Raw genomic sequence first — 27508 nt, 5'->3', positions numbered from 1 at the left:
GATTTTCCACTAGATGAACATGGCAAAGCATCACGTAGATTTGCAGTTTGGTGTTTTATTATACTTCTTCAATATGGTGCAAAAGTAATCATTAGACCCCTGCTATGTTTTACAAAATTGAATAGGAACAGTTTAATAGCCAGGGGATCAGGAATAGGAAAAAGACATCAACAACGCTTTTGAAGGGAAATGGTATAGTTGTCTTCTGAGAATTATATGATCAGGAATATTTCTCTGCTTTAAAATGTTCTGCTTTTGTAGAATTCTTCCCCAGTAAAAAATCCTTCGAAGATGTTGGTGAACTTTACATATTCTTCTTAGATCCCAAATTGTGTAGAGTCTGAGGGGAAGGATTGGCAATTTCACAGTTCCCACAGTTGTAAGCCTGTGAATTAGACACAAAATAAAAGCATAGACGAACTAAAGAAAAAAGCAAGTTTATTTCGCCTTTCTTGTAATTTATTCAAAGACAAGCTTCCCAGAGGCTTGAGCTGAAACTTGTGTTTGGATGAAAATAGTTTGCCATGGTCTGTAACTTTCAGTATGTTTCTCCCACAATTATATTAATATACAACTACTTGTTCAGCCGCTAAGTCATGTCCAACTCTTTGCAACCCCAAGGACTTCCCTGGGTTTGATTCCTGGGTTGGAAAGATCCCCTAGGAAGGGAATGGTGTTCAGTCACTCAGATGTGTCCAGCTCTTCGACCCCATGGACTGCAGCTCACCAGGCTTCCTTATCCTTCACCATCTCCCAGAGCTTGCTCACACTCATGTCCATTGAATCAGTGATGCTATCCAACCGTCTTGTCTACTGTCGTCCCCTTCTCCTGCCTTCAATCTTTCCCAGCGTCAGGGTCTTTTCTAATGAGTCAGCTCTTTGCATCAGGTGGTCAAGGTATTGGAGCTTCAGCTTCAGCATCAGTCCTTCCAGTCAATATTCAGGTTTGATTTCCTGTAGGATTGACTGGTTGGATCTCCTTGCAGTCCAAGGGACTCTCAAGAGTCTTCTCCAACACTACAGTTAGAAAGCATCAATTCTTTGGTACTCAACCTTCTTTATGGTCCAACTCTCACATCCATACATGACTACTGGAAAAACCATAGCTTTGACTATACCAACTTTTGTTGGCAAAATAATGTCTCTGCTGTTTAATATGCTGTCTAGGTTTGTCATAGCTTTTCTTCCAAGGAGCAAACATCTTTTAATTTCATGGCTGTGGTCACCATCTGCAGTGATATTGGAAGCAAAGAAAATAAAGTCTCTCACTGTTTCCATTGTTTCCTTATCTATCTGCCATGAAGTGATGGGATCAAATGACATGATCTTAGTTTTTTGAAAGTTGAATTTTAAGCCAGCCCTTTCACTTTCCTAAACCTTTATCAAGAGACTCTTTAGTCCTATTTGCTTTCTTCCATAAGGTTGATGTCATCTGCGCATCTCAAGTTATTGATTTTTCTCCTGACAGTATCAAGTTGTGCTTCATCCAGTCTGGCATTTCACATGATGTACTCTGAATATAATCTAAATAAGTAGGGTGACAATATACAGCCTTGATATACTCCTTTCCCAATTTAGATAGGTATCAGAAGTAGGGTTAGAGGAACTTCCCTGGGGGTACGAGGGCTTCCCTCATAACTCAATCGGTAAAGAATCTGCATGCAATGCAGGAGATCTGGGTTCAATTCCTGGGTTGGGAAGACCCCCTGGAGAAGAAAATGGCAACCTGCTCCAGTATTCTTGCCTGGAGAATCCCATGGACAGAGGAGCCTGGCAGACTACAGTCTGGGGTTGCAAGAGGTGGATAAGACTTAACGACTAAATCACCAGCACCCCTGTGGTACAGGGGTTCAAGACTTCGCCTTCTAATGCAGGGGATGTGGGTTTGATCCCTGGTCAGGGAGCTAAGATACCACATGACTCTTGGTCATAAAACCAAAATATAAAACAGAAGCAATATTGTAGCACTTTCGAGAAAGACTTTTAAAATGGTCCATATCAGGAAAATCTTAAGAAAAAAAAAGAAAGTAGAATTGGAGCCCAGGCAGTCCGACTCCAGAGTCCATTATGCTGTGCTCTCTCTCAGTTAATAGTGGCTTATTAACCCTGACCTGTCTCCCAGTTAGTGCCTGACATCCCCTAGATGGATTCATCACAGTTATCTCTCAGTGCATACTGCACTGAGGTTCGGTTGCCTACTATAAAGCATAATCTATGGTTTGCTTATACCTTAAACAGGCTAAATATCTTTCCTTTCTCATTCATTTCTTCAGTCAGAATTTTTTAAGACCTAATAGACACCATACATTGTGCCAAATGTTTGATGCAGCATCACAAAAGACCAAATCCCATCTTCCTACATTGTCCATTATACTGTGTGAATACGACATAAGTTGTGTACCTAGAAGCTAATTATCATTGCATGACACATATCATCAGTATGTTGTAATGCTGACTCTCAACTCTTATATCAGTAAATACTTGTCATGGAAACAAATTGCAATGTTTGCAAAATGTGTGTGTTTTGTTAGACACTAGGACACACTAGTTAGAGACGTCTCTGTATCAAAATTATGAAGTTTTAGATCCTAATATGTAAGTTTCAAATAAGTGTTTGTTTGCAGCAGACAATCCACTTTCTGTTCCTTCCTGAAAATTTGTCTTTTTGAAAAACAAACTGGATATGGTGTAAAAGCACAATGCATGAAGGAGAAGTTAACAAATGGAACTTAAAAGTTTAATTAAAAATGAAAACTTTGCTTTGAAAAGATGCTGATGGGGAACACGTGTATACCTATGGCAGATTCATGTTGATGTATGGCAAAACCAATAAAATATTGTAAAGTAATTAACCTCCAATTAAAAGAAATAAATTTATATTAAAAAAAGTACTGCTGAGAAAAAAAAAAAAGAAAGAAAATGAAAAGAGGAAACACTCAGACTGTGAGCATATATTTACATATCACAAATCTGACAAAGGACTTATATCTAGAATATATGCAGAACTCTTAAAACTCAGTGAGAACAGCCTGTCTTAGCTGCTGCTGTTGTAACAAAATACCATAGACTGGGTGAACTGAAAACTGACATTTATTTGGAACTGTCCTTGAAGTCCAAATTCAAGGTGCCTGTAGATTGGTGTCTGATGAGGGCCTGCTTCTTGGTCTGTATCAGCCACTTTCTCACTATGTGCTCTTTCTTCCTCTGCTTATAAGGACATTAAGCTCAGAATGAGAGTTTCACTGTCAGGACCTCATGTAAAGCTATTCACCTCCCAAAGGCCATACCTCCAAATACCATAACATTGGGGGTTGTGAATTTTGGAGTAATAGAAACATTCAATCCATAACTTAATCCAAATAAAAACAAAGTCAAAGATTTGGATACACACTTCACCAATGAGAATGTAAAAATGGTAAATAACAACATAAAGAGATATTCAGCACCATTAGTATTGGGAAAATATAATTCAGAAAACTAAGATCATGGCATCTGGTCCCATCACTTCATGGGAAATACATGGGGAAACAGTAGAAACTGTCAGACTTTATTTTTGGGGGCTCCAAAATCACTGCAGATGGTGATTGCAACCATAAAATTAAAAAGACGCTTACTCCTTGGAAGGAAAATTATGACCAACCTAGATAGCATATTAAAAAACAGTCATTACTTTGCCAACAAAGGTCTGTCTAGTCAAGGCTATGGTTTTTCCAGTGGTCATGTATGGATGCAAGAGTTGGACTGTGAAGAAGGCTGAGTGCCAAAGAATTGATGCTTTTGAACTGTGGTGTTGGAGAAGACTCTTGAGAGTCCCTTGGACTGCAAGGAGATCCAACCAGCCCATTCTAAAGGAGATCAGTCCTGGGAGTTCATTGGAAGGACTGTTGCTGAAGCTGAAACTCCAGTACTTTGGCCACCTCATGCAAAGAGTTGACTCATTGGAAAAGACCCTGATGCTGGGAGGGATTGGGGACAGGAGGAGAAGGGGACAACAGAGGATGAGATGGCTGGATGGCATCACCGACTCGATGGACTTGAGTTTGGGTAAACTCTGGGAGTTGGTGATGGACCGGGAGGCCTGGCGTGCTGCAATTCATGGGGTCACAAAGAGTCGGACACAACTGAGCGACTGAACTAAAATCAAAATGACAATATATTACCACTATATCCCTATACATATACACAATGGAGTATTACTCAGCCATTAAAAAGAATACATTTGAATCAGTTCTAATGAGGTGGATGAAACTGGAGCCTATTATACAGAGTGAAGTAAGCCAGAAGGAAAAACATAAATACAGTATACTAACGCATATATATGGAATTTAGGAAGATGGTAACAATAACCCGGTGTACGAGACAGCAAAAGAGACACTGATGTATAGAACAGTCTTATGGACTCTGTGGGAGAGGGAGAGGGTGGGAAGATTTGGGAGAATGGCAATGAAACATGTAAAATATCATGTAGGAAACGAGTTGCCAGTCCAGGTTCGATGCACGATGCTGGATGCTTGGGGCTGGTGCACTGGGACGGCCCAGAGGGATGGTATGGGGAGGGAGGAGGGAGGAGGGTTCGGGATGGGGAACACATGTATACCTGTGATGGATTCATTTTGATATTTGGCAAAACTAATACAATTATGTAAAGTTTAAAAATAAAATAAAATTAGAAAAAAAAAAAGAATAATAAAAATTAAGCAAGCAGTAAAAGAGTTGTCATACCATATGCTGGTAGGAGACAGAGCAACCAGAAAGCTCATACATTGCTGATGAAATGAAAATAGTCTGGACACTTTGAAAACAGTTTGACAGTGTCTTATAAAATCAACACTTACGTATGATCCCATATTTACCCTCCTAATTATTTACCCAAAGAAATTGAAATTTATATTTACACAAGAACCTGTATTTCAGCTTTATTCATAGTCACCAAAATGTGGATACAATGCAAATGTCCTTCAGCTAAATAGACAAACAAAATGTGCTGTATCCACGAAATGGAATACTACTCAGCAACAAAAAAGAATGAACTATTCTTCTTATATGCAGCAACATGGGCACATCTCAAATGCATATTGGTACAAAAACTACAAGCTGTATAATTCCACTGTTGTGACGTTCTGGGGGACAGAAATAAAGCTGTAAGAACAGAGATCATATCAATTTTTCGGGGGGAGATCAGAGGATGTAAGGGATAATTCCAAAAAGGCAGCACAAGGAAGTTTTTTGTGGTGATAGAATTGTTTTGTCTCATAGTTTTGATAATGGATACAAGGCTCTATGTATTTGCCAAAATGCACAGGATTGTATAGCACAGAGAGTGAATTTTATTGTGTGCAAATTTTAAAATGAAGGTAAGATAAGGAATAAAAAACTAAAAAGCAAACTGGCACTATTTTCCATGCAAGGACTTCAATGAAGTTCATATTCTTTGACTTTATTTTTCCCTTTCTAGAAATTTATTCTTAGGAAAGCAATCAATGATTTAATCAACAATGTTCTTTGCAGTATTGCTTATCAAAAGAGGAATTGAAAACATCTTAATTGTGCCATGAAAGTGAAGTAGTTAAATAAATCATAATATATTTCCCACTTAAAGGCATTAAAATTATGTTTCTGAAGGTTAATTACAGAGAGAAAATGACCATTCTTTACTGCTCTTTTATTGGTTTACTCTGTTGACTTCCTCAGTTTAACTTAAAAATATTGATTTTCAGAAAGCTTTTAGACAAATTTAAGTGCTTTCTAAAGGTATACCACATATTCAAGCTGGTCCAAATCCTTTTCTTAATAGCTAGTTATATAGCTAGATAAGTAGATGAAATGAGTAACATTATTTCTTTATAATCATTTCAGTGCCCCTTATTTTTCTAGCTATGACAAAATTGAGATGGAGAAGAAAGATAGTATCTTTGACTTAAATCATTTTCCTATTTGGAGTGCCCTTTAGCCCCATTTTCACCAATAATAAAAAGCTACATTATATATAAATGATGCTTTGCAATTTCCAAAGCATTATTTTACATTAGCCTCTTTGATCTATCATCTGACCAGATAATATAATCAAGGATGATAGCAGTGCCCCACCTCCTACTTACACAAGGCTTCTGGAGCCTAAAAAAGCTTAACCATTTTTCGTGGCCACATTTTGTTAAGTGTTCAAGGCAGAACTCAAACCCAGATGTCACAGCTCCTCCCAATATTCTGTCCTTTATCATGTGCTGTTAATTTACTCTGAGATTTTCTCTTTTGTAAAAGCATGTCTTGCATTATTAAGTATATTTATTCCATTATTGTCCCTCTGGATTAATCTTTTTTAAAATTAGAATCTCTATAAAATTCTCATGAGAAACAGGATTTCCACACTAAGCAGATGTCCTCAAATTATGTTTTAAGATGCGTGAGTGCTTTTCTTTCGGTGTCTGCTTCTGTGCCTTACTGGACAGGACCTCCCCCACCTTCCTGCCCCACCTCAGTAGATTTCTGAGCTATCCACTGTGTCCACAAAAGTTAGGTTATTATTATATCTCAGATGCAAACAGAACAAGTAAGTGCCCAAAAATGAAATCTTAAAGCTCTTTTCAGGGACAATAATCCTGAAAAATTGACTTTCTTATGCAAGAGGCAGGTGTATGGAAGAAAAGCGTTTTATAAGTTCTGAAGAGCTCCCTCCAGAGATTAAAATGAGAGGCCTGAAGTCTCAGAATACAGATTTAGCACAAGCCAGACTTCTGCATTAGATGGTTTCCTGGATCAGAAAGAAGGAATCTAGGGAAGATTTTGAGAAGTACATGGACATGAGGTCCCTTGGCTCCTTTTCATTCTGCAGTTGAAATGCTGCGCTGAGGAAATGAAAACTGTGGACATTTCAGATAAGTTAAAGGGAAAACCAAAGCAGTAGGGCTAGTACTTCCTTCTCTGGTTTGAGCCTGCAGAAAGAGACTGCACACAGAGTTCCTTGTTTCCCAACAAAAAGCGATGGGGCTGCCACAGTGAAGCAGTGATTGCTGTGTTCAGGCACAGAGTGGGTCTGAGCCAGCTGCTCACCACCTTCCCAATGGGGTCTCCCCAGTTTCCTGGTAATATGGGGGCAGTCCTGAAATCATGCCCCACTATAGGATGTGGAGGTGCTGACCCCTCCAGGAAACTGGACCTAGCTTGGAGTCAAGTCTAAATGAGTATAAAGTGTGTGGATTAGAAAGTCAGTAGCTGTGATAGGAAACCTTGAAATTAGAGTGGATGCAGACGCACCTTTAAGGACTAGGTAATGGTATACCAAAACCAGGTTGATGGTAATAGCTCAGTAGGGATCCAACAGAATTCAAAGGAGAATGTGCAGCTCTGAGACAGACATTCTTCTTAGACTCAGCTGCCACCCAAAGAGAAGGGAAGAAAGGAGAGAGGGAGAAGCATTGAAAAACTGAGATGGAGTTAACTTTGAAATGATACAGTTTGATCATGAGTTGCTAAGTTACTTTAAATGGATATGTTTCTGTTTCTCCCCTCCTTCCCCAACTCCCATCTGGCCCTGACTACCGACCAGAAATTGGGGCTGTGAGCAAACTGATGTCATTTGTTAGAAAAGAAGAAGTTATTTTTCAAGGTCACATTTTGGAAGGTGTCAAAACCAGAAATATATAAATATTTTTTCCAAACCTAAATCAGAGTGCATAATTTTCAGACCTTTTTCATACACATAAAATAGTGGTTACTGCCCTCTGGAATGTGTGACTGAGACCAAGGAAATGTGACGTTTCCCCACTAAGAATTTTATTAGGTTTTACTTGGAGTTTTTTTGAGCGATTGTAGTTTGCTCCTAAATCATAGACTGTTTCTGCCCTTTTGCATCTTCTCGCACCCTGAGTAACACACAGAATTCATGAGCTAAATGTGTTGGGATGCTTCACAGTTCACTGATTCTCCACTGGATTGAGTTTTGTACAGCTGGGTACATAAATTGTCCTGACATTGAGTCGAAGGTGTGCATGTCAATACAGCGTTGCCTTTAAGAAATGGGCTCTAGAGCCAAGTTACCCAGGTCCAAATTCAAACTCTACCATTTTACTTGTGTTTGACTTTGGGCAGGTAATTTTAACTCATCTAAGACTCAATATTCTCCTCTATATAATGAACATAATGGTAGTGCTTATGGCATAGTATTGTGACGTCCAAATGAGTTGATATATGTAATTCACTTAGAGTAATAACTAACATCTGTTATGTACAGTATACATGTTTACTATTATTGATGTTTTTGAGCGTCAATGAGTTACTAAATACATGTAAAGTGTAACATTATGCTGAGTACATTCTAAATGATCAAAGTGTTAGCTGCTATTATCAATATATTCTTGTATGCTGATAAACTTGATACAGCTGCTCAGTTAGACAGACTTCTGAACAAAGAGCTCACCTGCCATTAGATGCAATTTCAGCTTCTGGCCATTGTAAATATGTTTATCTTGGAAATATTGTTTTCTTATATTTAGCTGTTATTATTTCTTACCTAAAGTCTTTTCCTTTTAATGTTTGAGTTTTCCCCTATGTTTATTTTAGCCTTTGCTCTTATGTTCTCCTTTCTTTTCTTTGATCAGCTATTAGAAGTGTATTGTTATTCTGCTTTGTGAGCATCCTTAATCATTACTGGGCTTCCCAGGTGGCGTAGTGGTAAAGAATTCACCTGCCAACACAAGAGATGCAAGAATGGGTGTTCAATCCCTGGGTCAGGAAGAACCCCTGGAGTAGGAAATGGCAACCCATTCCAGTCTTCTTGCCTCGGAAATTCTATGGACAGAGGAACCTGGTGGACTATAGTCCATAAGATCACAAGAGGCAGATACGACTGAGCATGCGTGCATACAGTTGTGTGTGTGTGCTCAGTCAGTCAGTCATGTCCAGATCTTTGGGGCTCCATGTGCTGTAGCCCACCAGACTCCTATCTCTGTGGGATTCTTCAGGCAAGAATCCTGGAACACGTTGCCTTTTCCTTCTCAAGAGATCTTTTCAACTCAGGGATCGAACCCGCATCTCTTGTATGTCCTACCTTGGCAGGCAGGTTCTTTACCTCTAGCGCCACATCATTATTATGTTTAGCCTGTGTTTGTGTCATTTATCTAATCATACAGTGCACTGTTTTTGCTGAACATCCATACTTCGTGTTCCTATTTTGTCTTGCCTTCTATCTTGTTCTTCCAACTCTGCATGATGAACTCTTTTTCATCTGCTTATCTTTTCTATTTTTGAAAAATATCACCCTGTTCTGCCTCATCTTATGATGCAATTCCTAGATAATTAAGCTGCTCACTCCTTTGGGCTGATTCTTTCCAATACTAAATATACTTACTAGCTGACAATGGATTGTATAGAATTCTTTCTTCATAGTTTAGTATCAGTTAAAAGTAATATGATGAGAAAGGCGTATGTGACATATGAACCAGGACACAATACAGCAAAATAGTTAAGAATATAGCTTTTAGGGTCTAGTTGGTATGTTTTCCAGTTCTAGGTCAGACACTTACCAGCCACATGTTTCTTGAACAAGTGGTTTTAAGCTCTCTGTACTTCAGGTGTGACAGTAATGCCTCACTAATGATGTCAGTAGGGCAGCAAAGGAGACACAGACAGAAAGAACAGACTTTTGGATCCATTAGGTGAAGGAAAGGGTGGGATAATTATATATTATACACATATAATATATATATTATATATTACCATGTATAAAATAGATGGTCAGTGGGAGTTTGATGTCTGACACAGGAAATGCAAAGCTGGTGCTCTGTGACAACTTGGAGGGATGGGGTGGGGAGGGAGGTAGGAGAGGCTTCCAGAGGGAGGGGACACATGTTTAACTATGACCGCTTCATGTTAATGTATGGCAGAGGCCATCACAATATTGTAATTATCCTCCAATTAAAACTTTAAAAAATTTGAGGAAAAAAAAAGCAATGTGGTTTGTGCAGCGTACAGCCCACTCTATACTTTCCCAGATATCACATGCTGATGTTATTTTATTACTTCAGTTGTTTTTGTTATTATAAATATGATAATACTTAACATCATATTTTTAAAATTTGCCTTCCTGTGTGTACAAACTAGATAGATAAGCTTCAAATGGTAAAATTCACAAGCAGAAACATTAATTGCATTGTTGGCATTGCAGAGTTGCACATAACTTCTGTTTAGCCCTTAGCTTTCTTTCATATTTTGTTCTTTTGAAGTATAAACGTTTCCTTAGCTGAGTAGAGCCCCAGTCCAGAAGTGGCTAGGGGCTACTTACATTTAAGGAGATAACATTTAAATTTAAAAAATGAAATTAAGTGCATATGAATTCCAGGAAATTTGCTGTATACCATCCACTGACATCTTACTAGCTGTTGGCAAGCATTTAATCAACGTTTAGTGGCATTCTTCTCAGATTTAAATAGGACATAAAATTTTATGACGTGTAAAGTATTTTCAATAACTGCTTCGTTATTTTCCATAGATAGTGTAATAGTATACAAGAGGAAATATTGATGAAGTACCCAATTTGCATTATTTTTTGAAAGAGTAAGATAGTTTAAATTGTGTATGATGACAAAATGCTAGTCTACTTTTAAATCAGACTGTAGATTTGTAGCTATCTGGTTTCTCATTTTATTTCTATTTTGTCTATATCTTTTCTCATTTTGGATACATAGTACAGGTCAGAAAAATAAGAAACATAGCTGTTTGTTCTATTATTATAAAGAGAGATGGTGGCTTATAATATTAAATTCTAGTTCCTTAGTATTATAAAACAAAGGATGCCACAGGACATAGGATATAGCATAGGTGTGGCTGAAACATTAATTTTATGTGGAAGCCAAAGTCTGAAAGCTATGTTAGTGTTAAATTTACATGGCCACCATAGACAGTCTGCTGTGAACTATTTATACTTTAAGTAGCATATACATTTGAACTGGAAAAAAAGATTTTCAGGGAATCGGGAGTTTATTCATGTGTTCAAGAATCTTTCTCTCATTTGGACCTAGAGATTACCATGCTAAGTGAAGTAAGTCAGACACAAAAAGACAAATATCTTATGGTATCAGTTATATGTGGAATCTAAAAAAAAAATGATACATATGAACTCATTTACAACACAGAAACAGACACATAAATGTAAAAGAACACAGTTATGGTTACCAAACGGGAAAAGATAGGAGAAGGGATAAATTTGGAGTTTGTGATTAATAGATACATACTATAGGCTTCCCAGGTGGCCTCAGTGGTAAAGAACCTGCCTGTCAATGTAGAAGATGTAAGAGATGTGAGTTCAATCCCTGGGTTGGGAAGATCCCCTGGAAGAGGAAATGGCAACCCACTCCAGTACTCTTGCCTAGAAAATTCCAAGGAAAGAGGAGCCTGGTGGGCTACGGTCCATGTGGTTGCAAACAATCAGACATGACTGAGCATGCACACATACACGATATACTCTACTATATTTAAAATAGATGAGCAACAAGGACCTAGAGTCCAGTTCAGTTCAGTCACTCAGTCATGTCTGACTCTTTGCGACCCCATGAACCAAGCACGCCAGGCCTCCCTGTCCATCACCAACTCCAGGAGTCCACCCAAACACATGTCCATTGAGTCAGTGATGCCATCCAACCATCTCATCCTCTGTCAGCCCCTTTTCCTCCTGCCCTTAATCTTTCCCAGCATCAGGGTCTTCTCAAATGAGTCAGCTCTTCACATCAGGTGGCCAAAATATTGGAGTTTCAGCTTCAACATCAGTCCTTCCAATGAACACCCAGGACTGATCTCCTTTAGGATGGACTGGTTGGATCTCCTTGCAGTCAAAGGGACTCTCAAGAGTCTTCTCCAACAAAACAGTTCAAAAGCATCAATTCTTTGGTGGTCAGCTTTCTTTATAGTCCAACTCTCACATCCGTACATGACCACTGGAAAAACCATAGCCTTGACTAGATGGACCTTTGTTGGCAAAGTAATGTCTCTGCTTTTGAATATGCTGTCTAGGTTGGTCTTAACTTTCCTTCCAAGGAGTAAGCATCTTTTAATTTCATGGCTGCAATCACAATCTGCGATGATTTTGGAGCCCAGAAAAACAAAGTCAGCCACTGTTTTCACTGCTTCCCCATCTATTAGCCATGAAGTGATGGGACTGGATGCCATGATCTTAATTTTTTGAATGTTGAGCTTTAAGCCAACTTTTTCACTCTCCACTTTCACTTTCATCAAGAGGCTCTTTAGTTCTTCACTTTCTGCCATAAGGGTAGTGTCATCTGCGTATCTGAGGTCATTGATATTTCTCCTGGCAATCTTGATTCCATCTTGCGCTTCATCCAGCCCAGCATTTCTCATGATATACTCTGCATATAAGTTAAAAAAGCAGGGTGACAATATGCAGCCTTGACATACTCCTTTTCCTATTTGGAACCAGTCTGTTATTCCCTGTCCTTTCCAACTGTTGCTTCCTGAACTGCATACCAGTTTTTCAAGAGGCAGGTCAGGTGGTCTGGTATTCCCATCTCTTTCAGAACTTTCCACAGTTTATTGTGAACCACACAGTCAAAGGCTTTGGCATAGTCAATAAAGCAGAAATAGATGTTTTTCTGGAACTCTCTTGCTTTTTCAATGATCCAGCAGTTGTTGGCAATTTGATCTCTAGTTCCTCTGCCTTTTCTAAATCCAGCTTGAACATCTGGAAGTTCATGGTTCACATATTGTTGAAGGATGGTTTAGAGAATTTTAAGCATTACTTTACTAGCAGGTGAGATGAGTGCAATTGTGCGGTAGTTTGAACATTCTTTGGCATTGCCTTTCTTTGGGATTGGAATGAAAACTGACCTTTTCCAGTCCTATGGCCACTGCTGAGTTTTCCAGATTTGCTGGCATATTGAGTGCAGCACTTTCACAGCATCATCTTTCAGGATTTGAAATAGCTCAAGTGGAATTCCATCACCTCCACTACCTTTGTTCACAGTGATGCTTCCTATGGCCCACTTGACTTCACATTCTAGGATGTCTGGCTCTAGATCAGTGATCACACCATAGTGATTATGTGGGTCATGAAGCTCTTTTTTGTACAGTACTTCTGTGTATTCTTGCCACCTCTTCTTAACATCTTCTGTTTCTGTTAGGTCCCTACCATTTCTGTCCTTTATTGTACCCATGTTTGCATGAAATGTTCCCTTGGTATCTCTGATGTTCTTGAAGAGATCTCTAGTCTTTCCCATTCTGTTGTTTTCCTTTATTTCTTTGCATTTATCGCTGAGGAAGGCTTTCTTATCTCTCCTTGCTATTCTTTGGAACTCTGCATTCAAATGGATATATCTTTCCTTTTCTCCTTTGCTTTTCATGTCCCTTCTTTTCACAGCTACTTGTAAGGCCTCCTCAGGCAGCCATTTTGCTTTTTTGCATTTCTTTTTCTGAGGATGGTCTTGATTCCTGTCTCCTGTGCAATGTTACAAACCTCCATCCATAGTTCCTAGTTCCATTGTGGACCTAGAGTTACTGTGTAGCATAGGGAGATATATGCAATATCTTGTATTATGTATAATGGGAAAGAATCCAAAAATGATTCCTCTGAGCCACCAGGGAAGTCCCTCTTATGCACACACACACACATAATTGAATCACTTTGCTGTACACCTGAAACTAATACAGCATTGTAAATACACTGTACTTTGAAAAAAAGAAAATAATCTTTCTCTTATCTAAGAACTGTTGTTTTTAGTCATGAATGGGCAAGCATGAGAATGGTACTATGACCCACGGGCAAGACCGGGTCACCCAGTTATCTAAGCCAAGGTCTCTAGAATCACAAAGAATAGAGATGATGGACTGTAAAAAAATTGTGATTTATCGAATCCTACTGAAATATTTACTCTAAAATGGTTAATTTTATGTAATGGGCTGTCACCATATTAAATTTTTTTTAAAAAAGTCACAAAGTTGGAGCAGCACCCTATACCTTATTTTCAGAATTACAACTAATTTAAAGAAGTCTACTCCTTGAGGAGAGATAATCCACTTTGTCATTGTTGATATCAAGGAACCTGATGAGGACAGGGAACAATTTGAGAGTCTTCTTGAAAGATGAATTCAGTTTCTTAAATATATTCAGTTTTATTGTGACACTAGATTATAAGAGCTTGTGAAAATCACTTTTAATGACTAGGTTTCTCTCCCATGCGCTGCTTTATTTCCCATGCTTGCCTGAGATTTCAGGTGGTCTCATTGATCCATCCATGAAAATGAAAACAGGAAAGAATAAATGCTCCCCTTTTGATATGGGTTCTCTCTGCAGTAGGAAGACAATTGTACCAGTGTAGATGGGCTAATGAGCTTGTTCAGGCTCAAGTGCTTTATTTTTGGCTTTTAAATGGATTAGATGAGTCACATATAAGTAAAGTTATCTGGATAATTATAAGCATTCGTTATATATTATGTGAACTAGTCTGTGAAGCTGTTGCTGGTAATGTGTACGTATGTATGCATGTTAGAGCAAGTGCTTCTCATGGCTATGGCATGCATCTCTAGATTTTTAGATCAAGAATGCCAGTAGGTTTGGGTGGTGTAGTGTAGTATTAGTTGCTCGGTTGTGTCCAACTCTTTGTGAGCCCATGGACTATAGCCCACCAGGCTCCTCTGTTCATGGGATTCTCCAGGCAAGAATACTGCAGTAGGTTGCCATTCCCTTCTCCATTTGGTGGTGTACGTCTTTGCAGACATTAAAAGAAAAAACAATTTATTTAATTGGAGGCTAATTACTTTACAATATTGTAGTGGGTTTTGCCATAGAGTGACAGGAATCAGCCATGGGTGTACATGTGTCCCCCATCCTGAACTCCCCTTCCACCTCCCTCCCCATCCCATCCCTCAGGTTGTCCCAGTGCACTAGCTTTGAATGCCCTGTTTCATGCATCAAACTTGGACTGGTGATCTATTTCACATTCCTCTATATTGTCTCCTCCCTCTGTTGTTGGAAACACTGCGGTGTATTTTGCATTAGTGATTTCTAATCCTTAGACTATCCCTGAAATGTAGGTGTTATTATTTCATTATTGCAGATAACAGAGGTTCAAAGAAGTTAAGTGATATGCCCCGGAGGATAAGTGGTCCTAAGCTCCACCTTCAGATACTTAACTCTGTCTGACTAGGTTACCCATAACCAAGATCCCATTGTGATCTTTTCTTTGGCAAGGTTTCTTATAAAATAGCTCACACACGAACTGAATAGCCTGCTTATGACTATTAGCTTGGCTTCACTAAAGAACAACTTATCTGATTGCTCACATTTCTGCATTGGCGCATATAGACAAGCTGTCAAAGTGTTGGTGGGAGTATTGACATTTCACTGCCCTGTGTAAATGGACGTATCAGTTTATAGGAAAGCTTAGGTTTTAAAAACCATTCCAGCACTGGAAGTGAATACTAAAGCTACTAGATGATGGATGACCTACAGGGTGTTAAATTTGGGTCGTGGGAAACCTGGGCGTTTGGGAATTGAATGAAGGTGGAAATAGAACTGGTGTTTCAGTCTGTTATCCAGAATTTGATGTCAAACAACTCTTCCAACATATGCTTTCTCTTTTCCCCATGGACCCTCAGGTTTAACTGCCTTCCACATAGCTTGTATTTTCCTATCATTATACCTTTGTTGACACTTGTATTGACTGACATGCCCTCCCTGGTTGCCACCAGTTCCTAATCTTTCTCTTTTTCCTTACTGAGAGTCTTCTACTCTCAGATTAGGTCCCCAGGGAGCTTTCTCTTCCCTAAATCACTATAGGATTCTCTATTTGAAACACACAGTACTTGACATTTACTTTTGGACTAGGTTTTATCTTTTTGTATTTATAGCTCATCTCTGTTATTAATCATGAGCTCTGGGGGGATAAATCACAGTATCTTCATTTATATTTATCCCATTAATCCTTGGATGTAATACATGCTCATCAAATAGTAGTTGATAATTTTATAACTCTTGAAGGCAGGATTTTTCTCAAAGCATACTGATAAAAATAAAATTTCTGGGAGAGATTCTCCCCCAAAAGGAAAACCATTAGTCAAATAAGACTGAAAAATACTACATCCTATTTGCATCAAAGGGAGTTTATGTGATAACTGGCATTTTTAACACTCACTACTCTCCAGTAATGAGACCAGTTTTACTATTTTAATCTAGTACTTCTCAGCTCCACCCTCCCTTTTAAAATAAGAACCTTCAAATATCTTATTCCTCAGAATGTTCTTTGCAAGACACTGCTTTGAAAAGTTTTTGTGTAGAAGTTATGCTCATAATATTCATGAATGTGGAAATTGAATTTTTGTTAGATGTAGTTGGTATGTTTTGTTTGACCTGCCTACTTCTGTACTTGGGGAAGCCCTCTCCCTAAGTTATATTGGGGTGTGTGTGTGTGTGTGTGTGTGTGTGTCTGTGTTTACATGTAGTATACAGTGTAGATTCAACAAGAAAATAGATTGAGACTGAAAAAAGAGTGATTGGAACTGGTCTTTCAGCGTGATTATCTGCTAGAATCTCTATTACTTCCTATAATATGCTTGAAAAGGTTTATTTTCCCTCAAGCGCAGTGAGCCTGGTCTCATTTACAAATATGAATGCAAATTTTAGGAGGGCACTAGCTTCTCGTCCAGGGAGTCTTGCTCACTGACAGCTGTTTTATTTATTTGATTGGTCAAAAAGTTTGTTCAGGTTTTTCTGTAAGATTGGGTGTAAAAAACTGAATGAACTTTTTGGCCAACCTGGTACTTCCTTTAAAAAGAACTATCTATCTCTTGGAATTAGACACAATATAGTTAATGGAGAAACCAGAATTTCTGGAGTCAGAAAGTTTTCATTTGCTTCCCTACTCAGGCCTGTGAGCAAGTTTTGTGACCCTGAGCAAGTCTTCCTTCCAGAGCCACTGACACCTCATCTACAAAACAAGATGGGTCACGCCTGTGTCTAGGACCATCTTATGAGGACAGTGCCTTGCACAAGGGAGATGCTGCATAAATATTAGCCCCCTTTCACAGTTACTTTTTGTGTCAGATTATGACAGGAGAATTCCACGGGCATAAAGTCACAAAGAGGAAACTGCCTGTCTCCTAGACCTGCCATTCCACATTTCATGTTGTTGCTTCAAACCATAAATGTTTTTACTATTGTTCATGTCTTCTGTATTCATGAGGTGACTGTGAAGGAGGGGATAGTAAGAGTGGAATTGTTATCTATAAAGAGGAATATTTGAATTCTAAAAGTAGTGGATACATAACCTAAAAGAGAGTTTAGAAAAAAAAAATTCATTATAATCATTTGTGATATAGAATAGCAACTTAGAAATGATCCCCTTGGCTGTGTCTGTTAATTGTAAAACTACATTCCCCATTATCATGTGTGTGTGTGTGTGTGTGTGTGTGTCTGTGTCTGTGTGTTTTGGTTTGAGTAGTTCATCAAAGGGGGTATAGATTTGGGAAAATTGGGGGCTTGCGTTCACCATTTGTTTCAACATAGTGTATAATTTTAGCCACAGGTTCATATCCACTGTGACTTTGGATTATTTACCACTATGCACAAATAGAATAAACGAGTCATTGTGCAATAGTCTTCATTAAGATTGCATATTTAGACACGGGGCTTCCCAGGTGACACAGTGGTGAACAATCTGTCTGCCAGTGCAAGAGCTGCAGGAGACACAGGTTTGATCCCTATGTTGGGAAGATCCTTTGGATTAGGAAATAACAACTCAATCCAATATCCTTGTCTGGAAAATTCCATAGACAGAGGAGCCTGGTGGGCTACAGTCCATGGGGTTGCAAAGAGTTGGAAATAACTGAGGACACACACATGCATTTGGAGATGAAAACACCCAACAGAAAATTAGACTGATAACTTGGGAAGGGAGTACAATAGATGGCTCAGCATAAATTGTGGTTTTTCAGGTCAGCAGATGCTTCTAGCTCCAATTTTGCAGAAATGCATGTACTTGTTACATGTGGTTGTCAATAGCACATCAGTCTGTCCCTAGCCATCTCGGCTAAATTGTTTCTGGAAAAAGCCCACTTGTCCCTGGGAAGGATGACAAAAGGCAGTTTTCCTATTGTATCTACCTTTCTAAATGCCAAATTATCTCCTAAAAGTTTTTCTTGACATAAATATTGTGAACGGCTGAACAACAACAACAACAACAAAAACATTATTGGTTTAGACACAAGGTGAAGTCTTCTAAGCTAAGCTGAAATAGAGGAAGAGATGAATCTGAATGTTCCTGGACTGGCCTCGGTTTTCCATTCATCAGCAGCTGTCTTGATCTGGTTGATTACAGGAGAAGATGTATCAGGGAGTCTCTGCCCAGCATCTCCACCTCCTGAACAGATGGCATGTGAAATTCCCTGCCGGATGGATTGTGTGGTGAGCGAGTGGACAGAGTGGTCATCCTGCTCTCAGTCTTGTTCAAATAAAAACTCAGATGGGAAACAGACCAGGTCAAGGACTATCCTGGCATTGGCTGGAGAAGGTGAGTAATAAGAAAGGTTTCTAGTCCCTAAATCTACGTAAACAATTTGCTTTCCAAGCATTTCTCTCTCCCTAGTTGATCTATGTTGGGTTCCCATGATTAACATTACTTGTTTTAGTAAAAAATCTACCTGCCAATGCAGAAAATGCAAGAGACGTGGGTTTGATCCCTGGGTCTGGAAGATCCCCTGGAGTTGGAAATGGCAACCCATTCCAATATTCTTGCCTGGAAAATTCCATGGAAAGAGGATTCTTGTGGGTTACAGTCCAGGGGTCTCAAAGAGTCGGACACAACTGAGTGACTGAGCACACATGATATATCATAGAACTCATGCAAATTCAGGTCATGGCAGGCAGATGGGTGTTAGTTGTTATACATTTTTAGGGAAGAAGACAAGACTTCATTGGTAAACATCCAGCTTCTGATAGCTCATGCAGTTGGGAACATAATTGGAATATGCCTGGTAGAATGAGTTCAAAATTAGGAATCAAGAGATGTGACTTCTTGACCTGGAGCCGCCACTAACACTGGCAAAGTACCTGATCTGCATGTCCTCATTTCCTACTCTGTCAGGCTGGCACACTGTGAGAGGGAAGAAGATGAAGGCTGTGAAAATGGCACTGAAGAAGCTAAAATGTGCTATGGGAATGTAAACGGGTGACTTGAGGACAAATTAGAGGAGCGGCTGTTTCTATCACTTAGAGCGATGGTCTCCATCCCCAGACACACATGCCATTTCATTTCTTTTAGGCCCTCCCTTGGCTCTGTCTGCCATCAGCTCAGTGAGGACAACAGAGCAATATGGCCACTTGCTTTGAGGAGCTCCTTTTAAGATAAGATTCATAAGAAATGGGGTCAGGTTCAAGAGAAATGAAGATTTTCATGTTCTCAAAGTGCAGTGGCTTCCTCCTTTTGTCTGTTATTTTTATGGAAGGAGAAAAAAGTCAATAGTGTTTAATGGGGGGAAAATAACAAGAATAACAAAATCAAGGTCACAAATCTTCTCAAGCATTTGGCCCCCTGAATAAATCATTATGCTGTGGGAGAGTCAGGGGGAAGCATCAATGCTTTAGATAAATACCAGTTTTTACATAGATATAACATTGTGAAAGAAAAGATAGTAATGAAATGTGATTGTCTGACTCACCCACGAGTGTAGGAATGCGCAATCGTCTGGTCTCCCTGCCAGTGGATAACACATTGTCAGATATGATTTCAGAGTTTAAGGGTGAGCTCTCTCCTGCCAAACTTGAAGAGAGATTTCTGGATTTCTCAAATTGCAGTAAAATGCACTGCTTGAGGCAGGATGGATGTCTTAAAGTGGTTCTCTGAGAAAAATCATGCTGTCTTAGGAAAGAGAACCCATATGCAGGTAACGTGTGTATTTGTGTTTGAATAATACCACTTCAAGGTCATGGTCTATTATATCTAACTGGCTAATTTATGTCAGCATAATAATATTAAAATAAAAGCTGGTATCTTTGGGATTTATCTCAGAGATACATGACACAGAGGTGAGCAGTAGAATCGATTGATCTTTTCCAAGCAAGGCTTTTTCAGGGCCTCTGCTGCACCAAGGGGTACTGGGAACACACAGCAACAGGTTCCCTAACTTACTCGCGCACGTGGGGGTGAGGGTAAGGGTGTGTCCAGGGCTCGTGGCTGGAGGGGTAGTTTAGCTGCTTTGCCCACCCATTAATGTTGTGGGCAGGAGGCATGTTCAGTAACCTGCTTTTGCTCCAGGCTCTTCAAAAGTGACAGTTGGATTTTTTCATCTCTTTGTACCTTGTGTTCCGAATTTGTCCCAAGTGGGAGTGCACAGCCTTATTTTTAGTCCCATACAGTTTCTTTGTATTTTGTTGCTGGAGGAGAGGTATGTCCAAGTGAATTGATTTTTTTTTTTTTTTTAACATACTGTTGCCTGTTACTGAGAAGAGAAAGGTGAAGTATATCGTCCTCAGGTTGTTACTCATGACAGAACAACCATGCTCATAGAGTCAGAAACATTGTACAGTGGCTCAGGTCTTAGGAAGATTGTTCCAAAAGGCCATCTTTCTAGAACATTAAAACAGGAAAAACAACAAGAATGACAGGAATAACAGCAACAATATGCTAATAACAGCCACAACGATGTATTCTTTTTTTCTTTTGATATTTGCAGGTGGAAAACCATGCCCTCCTAGTCAGGCCCTCCAAGAATATCGCTCATGCAATGACCATTCATGCATGCAGCTCTACTGGGAGACATCACCTTGGGGTCCCTGTTCTGAAGACACATTAGTAACTGCCCTTAATGCAACCATTGGCTGGAATGGAGAAGCAACATGTGGTGTGGGCATTCAGACACGGAGAGTCTTCTGTGTCAAGAGTCACGTGGGACAAGTGATGACAAAAAGGTATGATCAATAGTTTATTGAAAGTACATGGGATGAAAAAAAAAAAAGAAAAAAGAAAGTACATGGGATGATTGCATAGTTGAGTGCTTTTAGTCAGATGCATTTTTGAGCACTGAATATGTCCCAGTTTGTACTAGAGTAAGAGGTTTTTGTTTTGTTTTGTTGGAGTCTTGTCCAAAGGTAGACACTCTTCTAAGTTCTAATATATGCATTCATTGAAGGATAACAGTAAATATAATGCCCACAAATTTGAATCTGTTTGAATAATCAACTTTTCTATAGTTGATATCAGTATTTCTGACTCTTTTCCAATCACATGATGACTAGGTTCACAACAAGGTAGATTATGTACTTTGAAATATGGGGCTGTGTTATACTCTTCTTTAGATCCCATTGGCCTTGTCTGAGGTGAGACATAAATCCATACAGCCATTTTGAATAGACTAATTCATGTCCTCCAGTATGTTTACAATCTCAAGGCTGCTCTGTTCTGCACATAGAAATGTAAATTGAAAAAAAAAAAAAAAAGAATTTGGACATGGGGTCTAGGATAAGAAAAGGCTCAGGAATAGCTGCAAGTGATGGAGGAAAAAAGAGTAATTGACTGGAGAACTCAGCTGTGGGGGGTTCTTCTCTAGACCAAATGAGAAAACATAACTCTTCTTCAAGTGCATGCAGGAAGGCTCATGGAAAAGAAAAAGTAAGTGACCTAGTTATACACAGAGACTGGGTGACCGGCTTGTCCATAGAGATTTGCAAGTGGCCATGCTGAAAGACCCTACCCCAACCACAGTACTGGTGGGTAACCAGGATGGGTTGGTTCAAGCCTTGGTCTAGTGTCACAAATTCCTCCAAAAGTTTTAAGTTGAGAAAATGAACTCTCTCTTCTTTCTGTTCATGATGCTCTAAGTATTTGAGTGGAGAGTTGCCATGCCATGGTCACGCCTGGTGGAAAAAGCACGAAGAGAGAGTAAAACTAGAAAGAGAGAAACTGGAACAGAACAAATATCAAGTTCTGGTCCCTTCTCACTTAAGAGCCCTCCTGCTTTTCCTGGCAACATAGGCAACTACATTTGCTCTTCTGCCTAATTCAGTCCAGTTTGTGTTGCTGTCATGGACAACTTAAACCTGATTAACTTCATCTCAGGGCACCATGATGATAAGCTCTGGGCCTTATCCACAGTGTCATGGAAACTACTTGAGCTGTGTGTAAGGAAAGTCACAGAAGCTCAGTTAAGGGAAACAAACTGCTAATGGCAAAAACAGGACAGATTGGCCAGATACTGCTGGTGTTGGAGCATCAAATGAGCAGATGGCTATGAAAATGGAAGGGAAGATAAATTTGACTTGAAGCACAATCAAAAAGACTTCCTCTCTTTCCCCTCCTAAATGTGGCTTCCAAAGGTTGGATGTAGCTGGGGCTGGATGATCTTCCTTGTTGCCACTGCAGATTTTAGAACCATGACTGGCATGTCATTATTGTCCAAAAACATTTTTAGAATTCATGAATTAATTAGACCTGTGTGTAGGAAAGTAAAATGATTTGACAGGGGATGGATATGAGATGCAGAAGTTTGAGAAGCTGATGTTTATTTTTTGCTTTAATAAGAAATATTTTATCTACCATGGTAAAGTTTGGCAAAGGGGACTGCCATGAAAAGTAATAAACAGATCACATGAATGACCTTCTGCTCTTATTAACTCATAAATGTTAATTCTGCTTTAGCATATAACTCTGGGTTGCTTGTGATATTTTTAGAACATCAAATTATATCACTTGTATGTTTTAACTTACCTGGTATCCATAACACCATGTGGACTGATAGAGTCAATGGGAGATACAGGCAAACGCGAACAATAATGTTTGCATATCACTTCATTCAGGTGTTAATCTAATTCTTGGAGTTATGGTAAAATCCTGAAAGATTTACAAAGATATTATGCAAACAAGAGAACTACTTTTATCTTGAGAAGGATTGCAGCCCTGATAATGTTCATTTTCATAATGTAGATTTTTCAACTGCTTAAAAAAAGATGCCAGAATTATTAGCTTGAATATACAAATAAAAATAAACATAGCTTAGATATAGGAATAAATGCTATGTGAAATGCAACAAACTATTATTCTTTAGAATGATGAGAAAAATTAGCATTCCTGAAGCCTGATCTCCCTTCCATAAAACTTTTCACCTCTGGCCCAAAATAGGAAATATCCACACTTGCTATGAATGTAGTTTATTTTTTTCTTAGCAAAGGAACATTAGAATTGAGACTGACAACTGCCAAATACATTATTAAACCTATTTAGACATGAAAGGTTGGGTTATATGTTCAAATAGGCCTCTGCTTCCTTATCTAGCCTTATGATTACATTGAATGATAGTTTTTTTTATAAAAGTTTCTAAGCTCATCAGCTTATACAAATATTAACTGAATGATATTTTGTGACCAGATAAACCAGAGTCAAAAGGTTATAGTTTAAAACATAATGAACAAATACATATGGATTTGTTTGATAATTTTCATAAGACTAAAATATTATTACAGTGAATAACCTATCGTGTTAACTCAGTTTTGCAACAGAGAAAAATGAATTGCACAGATGTTTTCCCTAACACACACATACATACATGCCCACACATAAGGACATTGCTAATTACTTTTTGCACTTTTAATGAGGCTAGAGACTTAACAGCCTAGTTTTAATTCTTACTGTATGTCTCCAAACGATCCTGCTAAACAAGAGGAGGCTGCATTGACTTAAGTAAAGTTAATTAAAATTCTTGAGGTTAATGAGATTAATTGAGCTAAGAAAATAATACCTAGTGTCCAGTGAAGCACATAGTGAGATTATCAGCAAGAGAAAGTATCCTTTGCTTTGCCCTTTCAAAAAGTATGCTTTTGCTCTTTTTTATGTGAAAGCTGTTGCAGAGAAAAAAAATTCCCTGCCATTTGTTAAATCCTTTGGGTGAAGGTAATGGCAATAGGAAAAGAAAATATCCTAAAGAAAGAGTGGCCTTCAGAGTAGAAAAAAAGAAATGTGTCTCCATAGACTGGATGGGCTTAACAAGATGTGTTTGATACTCTAAACCCATTGTACTGTGGTGCACAGAACTCCTTGCAGTTCTTTGCTTCCCAGGATTGGGGTTCTGGTTTCCTTGTAACTGTATAGGTAAGAATGTTACCATTGTATAAGTAATAGAACTGATCACATCAGAAAATGAGGACTAGCTAGGGTGCAACTCAAACAGGAGTGAAAGCTTGAGAGCTTATTGGGATATGTGGCTTTGTTTCACTTCTATTTTTCTTTTTTTCCCAGTTGCAATGTGTGAAAAAATAATAAAGATTAAAATCACACAACTCAGAACGTTCCAAAGGTCATGTAAGGCACTTTCTGAGAAAACACTGGGCATTTGGTGAGACATAGTAATGGGGAGCTGCATTAACACATTGAATGTTTACAAAGTTGGCAGGTTGGGATGGCCCCTCAGTCCCGGGGTTGAATGACTATGTCTACCTCATGATTATGGGCACATAACTGAGAAATGGCAGACCCCTGTAGATAAGTTTGATGCCTTTCAGCACAGGAATGGAAGCCTCCAGGGCAACCAGGAGGCAATTGTGGAATACTCCAGTGTAAGTTCTGGAAAAATATATGTGTTGAAATGAAATGCATTCACCCTTTTAGCAAGAGTATTGCCAATCTAGGATCAGAGTGTTATATAACAGTAAAAAGTATAATTTATGACAAAAGGCAAGAAGCCATACTGTGTTTACTAGCTAAAATGTGAATCCATATGTTACCCTAGTTTTTAAGGTTTCAAATTTGTTTTGGAAATGACTAGATAAATTTGCCTTATTTCCCCAGGGATTTGTCTTCAGGCTCCAATGGCACAGAATGCTTTTCAATCATTCAGTTAGTATTACTAAATATTTACACAACATTAAGATCTGGCATTTTTTAAGCAATGATATGAGGTGAAACTCTACCATGAAGTCATTAAAAATTAGTATCTATATAACGCATGCCTATGTGCGCGTGCATGTGCACACACACCCACACACACAGAAAACCAGCAGTGCAACAAATATCAAAAACCTTTTAGTGTCAGTAAACAATAAATAAAATAAACATTATATTTCTTAGGAGCTATGTGGATCTTAGGAACTTATGTGCTAGCAACTTAGCACATAAGTTGCTAATGGTCAAGGAGAGTATTCTTGATGATTCAGAGAAAATTTATGAAAATTGAAAATGTGATCCTGGGAAAGGTAAACATCATGTAAATAGAAAAGAAGAGGTAATTGACCTTTAAGGAAATTGATGTCTTCTAAATAAACCTTATTGGCAGAAGAAATGAACAAAAGGTTTCACTAGCAAGAGAATATTTGGCTCTTATCAGACCAGAAATCATACTTCAGGAAAGCCCTTAGTTCATGGCCTCTATAAAAGCAAGATAACCTGAATTTGAGCTTTGTCCCTGAGGGGATGATAGTGTTTCTGTCTTAAGGACTTAGACGAAGAACACTGGGAAAGGGGACCATGATATGAAGAATTGATATTATGGCCACTGAGTATTTATTGTGAGTGATGCTAATAAATCAGAAATTTAGAAGTAGGCCATATCAGTTCCCCAAAAGAGATTAACACCTCCCTTACATAAAAATAAAAACCAAAACCAAGGGACACAAGGCCACTTTGGGAGGTGTGGGATGGGTCCATCACCTTGCTTGTGGACATGGGAACACAGGGGTTCGCATATATTCAAACTCATCACATTAAATGGGTGCAGTCCTTTCCGTATCAGGTATACACAGAGGTAGAGAATCTGCCTGCCAGCGCAGGAGATGCCAGTTCAGTCCCTGGGTTGGGAAAATCCCCTGGAGAAGGAAGTGGCAGCCCACTCCAGTATTCCTGCCTGGGAAATCCCATGGACAGAGGAGCCTAGCAGGCTATAGTCCATGGGGTTGCAAAGAATTGGACATGAGTGAGCACACACACACACACAAAACAACATAACAATATACCTCAATAAAGGTATGTTTAAAAGTTGAAAAAGAGATTAAAACCTACTTCTAATTGAAATGAACAAAGTCCCTGGGGAATAAACCACCCTCTCCAGAAAGCCTGAAGCCAAGCCAGCACCACAGGCATTTCTGAGCTGTTTGTGATGTCTGAGCATGTCCTGGCTGGGTTCCCTGTACCCTCAAACCCTGCTGCCCCACTGGGAACACAGGAAATTGACATGTTTCAAGTTGCACTTTCGTTTCCAGACAGATACCAGGAGAGACTGGAGGGGAGATGGAGTAAATAGCAGTTCAGTTTAATTTTAGTAGCTTTCAAGGGATGACTAAAGAACTTGGGGATGAGTTTAGTGCTTTTTGCTAGTTCTACTAAAGCATGACATCAGTTTTCCTTACCAGAATAGCTTGCTTAAATAATACTTTGTGCTCTAAAGACACTGTTTTTTCTATTGTTACGTTCATTGAATTGACCTATTTGATAGACAGTTTTTATGTGTGTATATTAAGGATGATTAATAATAAGGCCACCAATAACTATTGAACAGTTCCTTTTCTGTGAGTATATACATTCCCATTTTAATGTGTTTTCAAGTATTATATGCTTCTATATATTATTATACAAGTATAATAAAATAATACAAAGGGCCTGATGGTGAAAATTGGCCACACCTTCCTCCACTTAGCATCCCACATCCCAAATACAACCCCTTTTTAATGATTTTTGTATTTCATTTCTTCCTTTCTCTGTCTTTATTTTGACTGGATAAGCATTCACATGGTTCATACATTATAACAAAATACAAGGAGACATGTAATATACAACGATGAATGGCCTTGCACTCAACCCTGCTCTCATCCATCCCCTTCCTGCCTCCTGTCCTGCCCCTGGCAACCACTTTATTTCTTTCTTTTGCTAAATCGCTTCAGTCATGCCCATCTCTTTGCTATCCCGTGAACCTTTGTCCATGGAATTCTCCAGGCAAGAATTCTGGAGTGGGGTGCCATGCCCTCCTCCAGGGAACTTTTCCGACCAAGGGATCGAACCCGCATCTCTTGTCTCCTGCATTGACAGGCGAGTTCTTTACCACTAGCGCCACCTGGAAAGTCCTTATTACTTTCTTACCTACCTCCATTGTAGATATAGCATTATGGCTACCAACTACCAAGTGTATATCCTTACCCCCCTCCCTTTCTGATGCTTTAGTCTCTAGGTCAAGAGAAATAAAGTTTGTTGTATGCTCTGCCTCCTGCTCTGAGTCCTTGGGCGAGTAGCTTCTCCTGGATCTTTCTCCTCATGTCTGTAAAAGGAACAACAGGGTCTCAGTGTTTTTAGTTATGAATCCTATGGTTCTGTGTCAAACTACTTACTTTCTCCAGGAGATATTGATCGAGTCTTTCACATTGGCAGATGTCCAGAATCTACTCGGCCAGAAACTGTACGCGCTTGTCTGCTCCCGTGCAAAAAAGACTGTCTCGTGACTGCTTTCAGTGAGTGGACTCCCTGCCCAAGGCTGTGCCAACCAGGTAGGTTGCTGTTTCCTTAGTGCTCTCTGCTTCCTGACCACTTGATTGCCTCCTCCA

The 27508-nt window shown here is 39.1% G+C and overlaps 1 protein-coding gene across 2 annotated transcripts in view; it reads left to right on the top strand.

Moving 5' to 3' along the window:
* Positions 1-27508, top strand: part of THSD7B (thrombospondin type 1 domain containing 7B) — a 1076713-nt gene that overhangs the window by 537904 nt on the left and 511301 nt on the right. For both annotated transcript variants that reach the window (XM_027561747.1, XM_027561740.1), the window contains 3 exons: positions 18315-18506; positions 20668-20902; positions 27336-27451. In XM_027561747.1, coding sequence (XP_027417548.1) covers positions 18315-18506; positions 20668-20902; positions 27336-27451 — 543 coding nt within the window. The remainder of the gene's footprint in view (positions 1-18314; positions 18507-20667; positions 20903-27335; positions 27452-27508) is intronic.

The sequence above is a fragment of the Bos indicus x Bos taurus genome, chromosome 2 (assembly GCF_003369695.1).
Source record: "Bos indicus x Bos taurus breed Angus x Brahman F1 hybrid chromosome 2, Bos_hybrid_MaternalHap_v2.0, whole genome shotgun sequence".
Taxonomy (NCBI): domain Eukaryota; kingdom Metazoa; phylum Chordata; class Mammalia; order Artiodactyla; family Bovidae; genus Bos; species Bos indicus x Bos taurus.
Note: the sequence above shows the minus strand (reverse complement) of the source record. Positions and strands in the feature narration are given on the sequence as shown.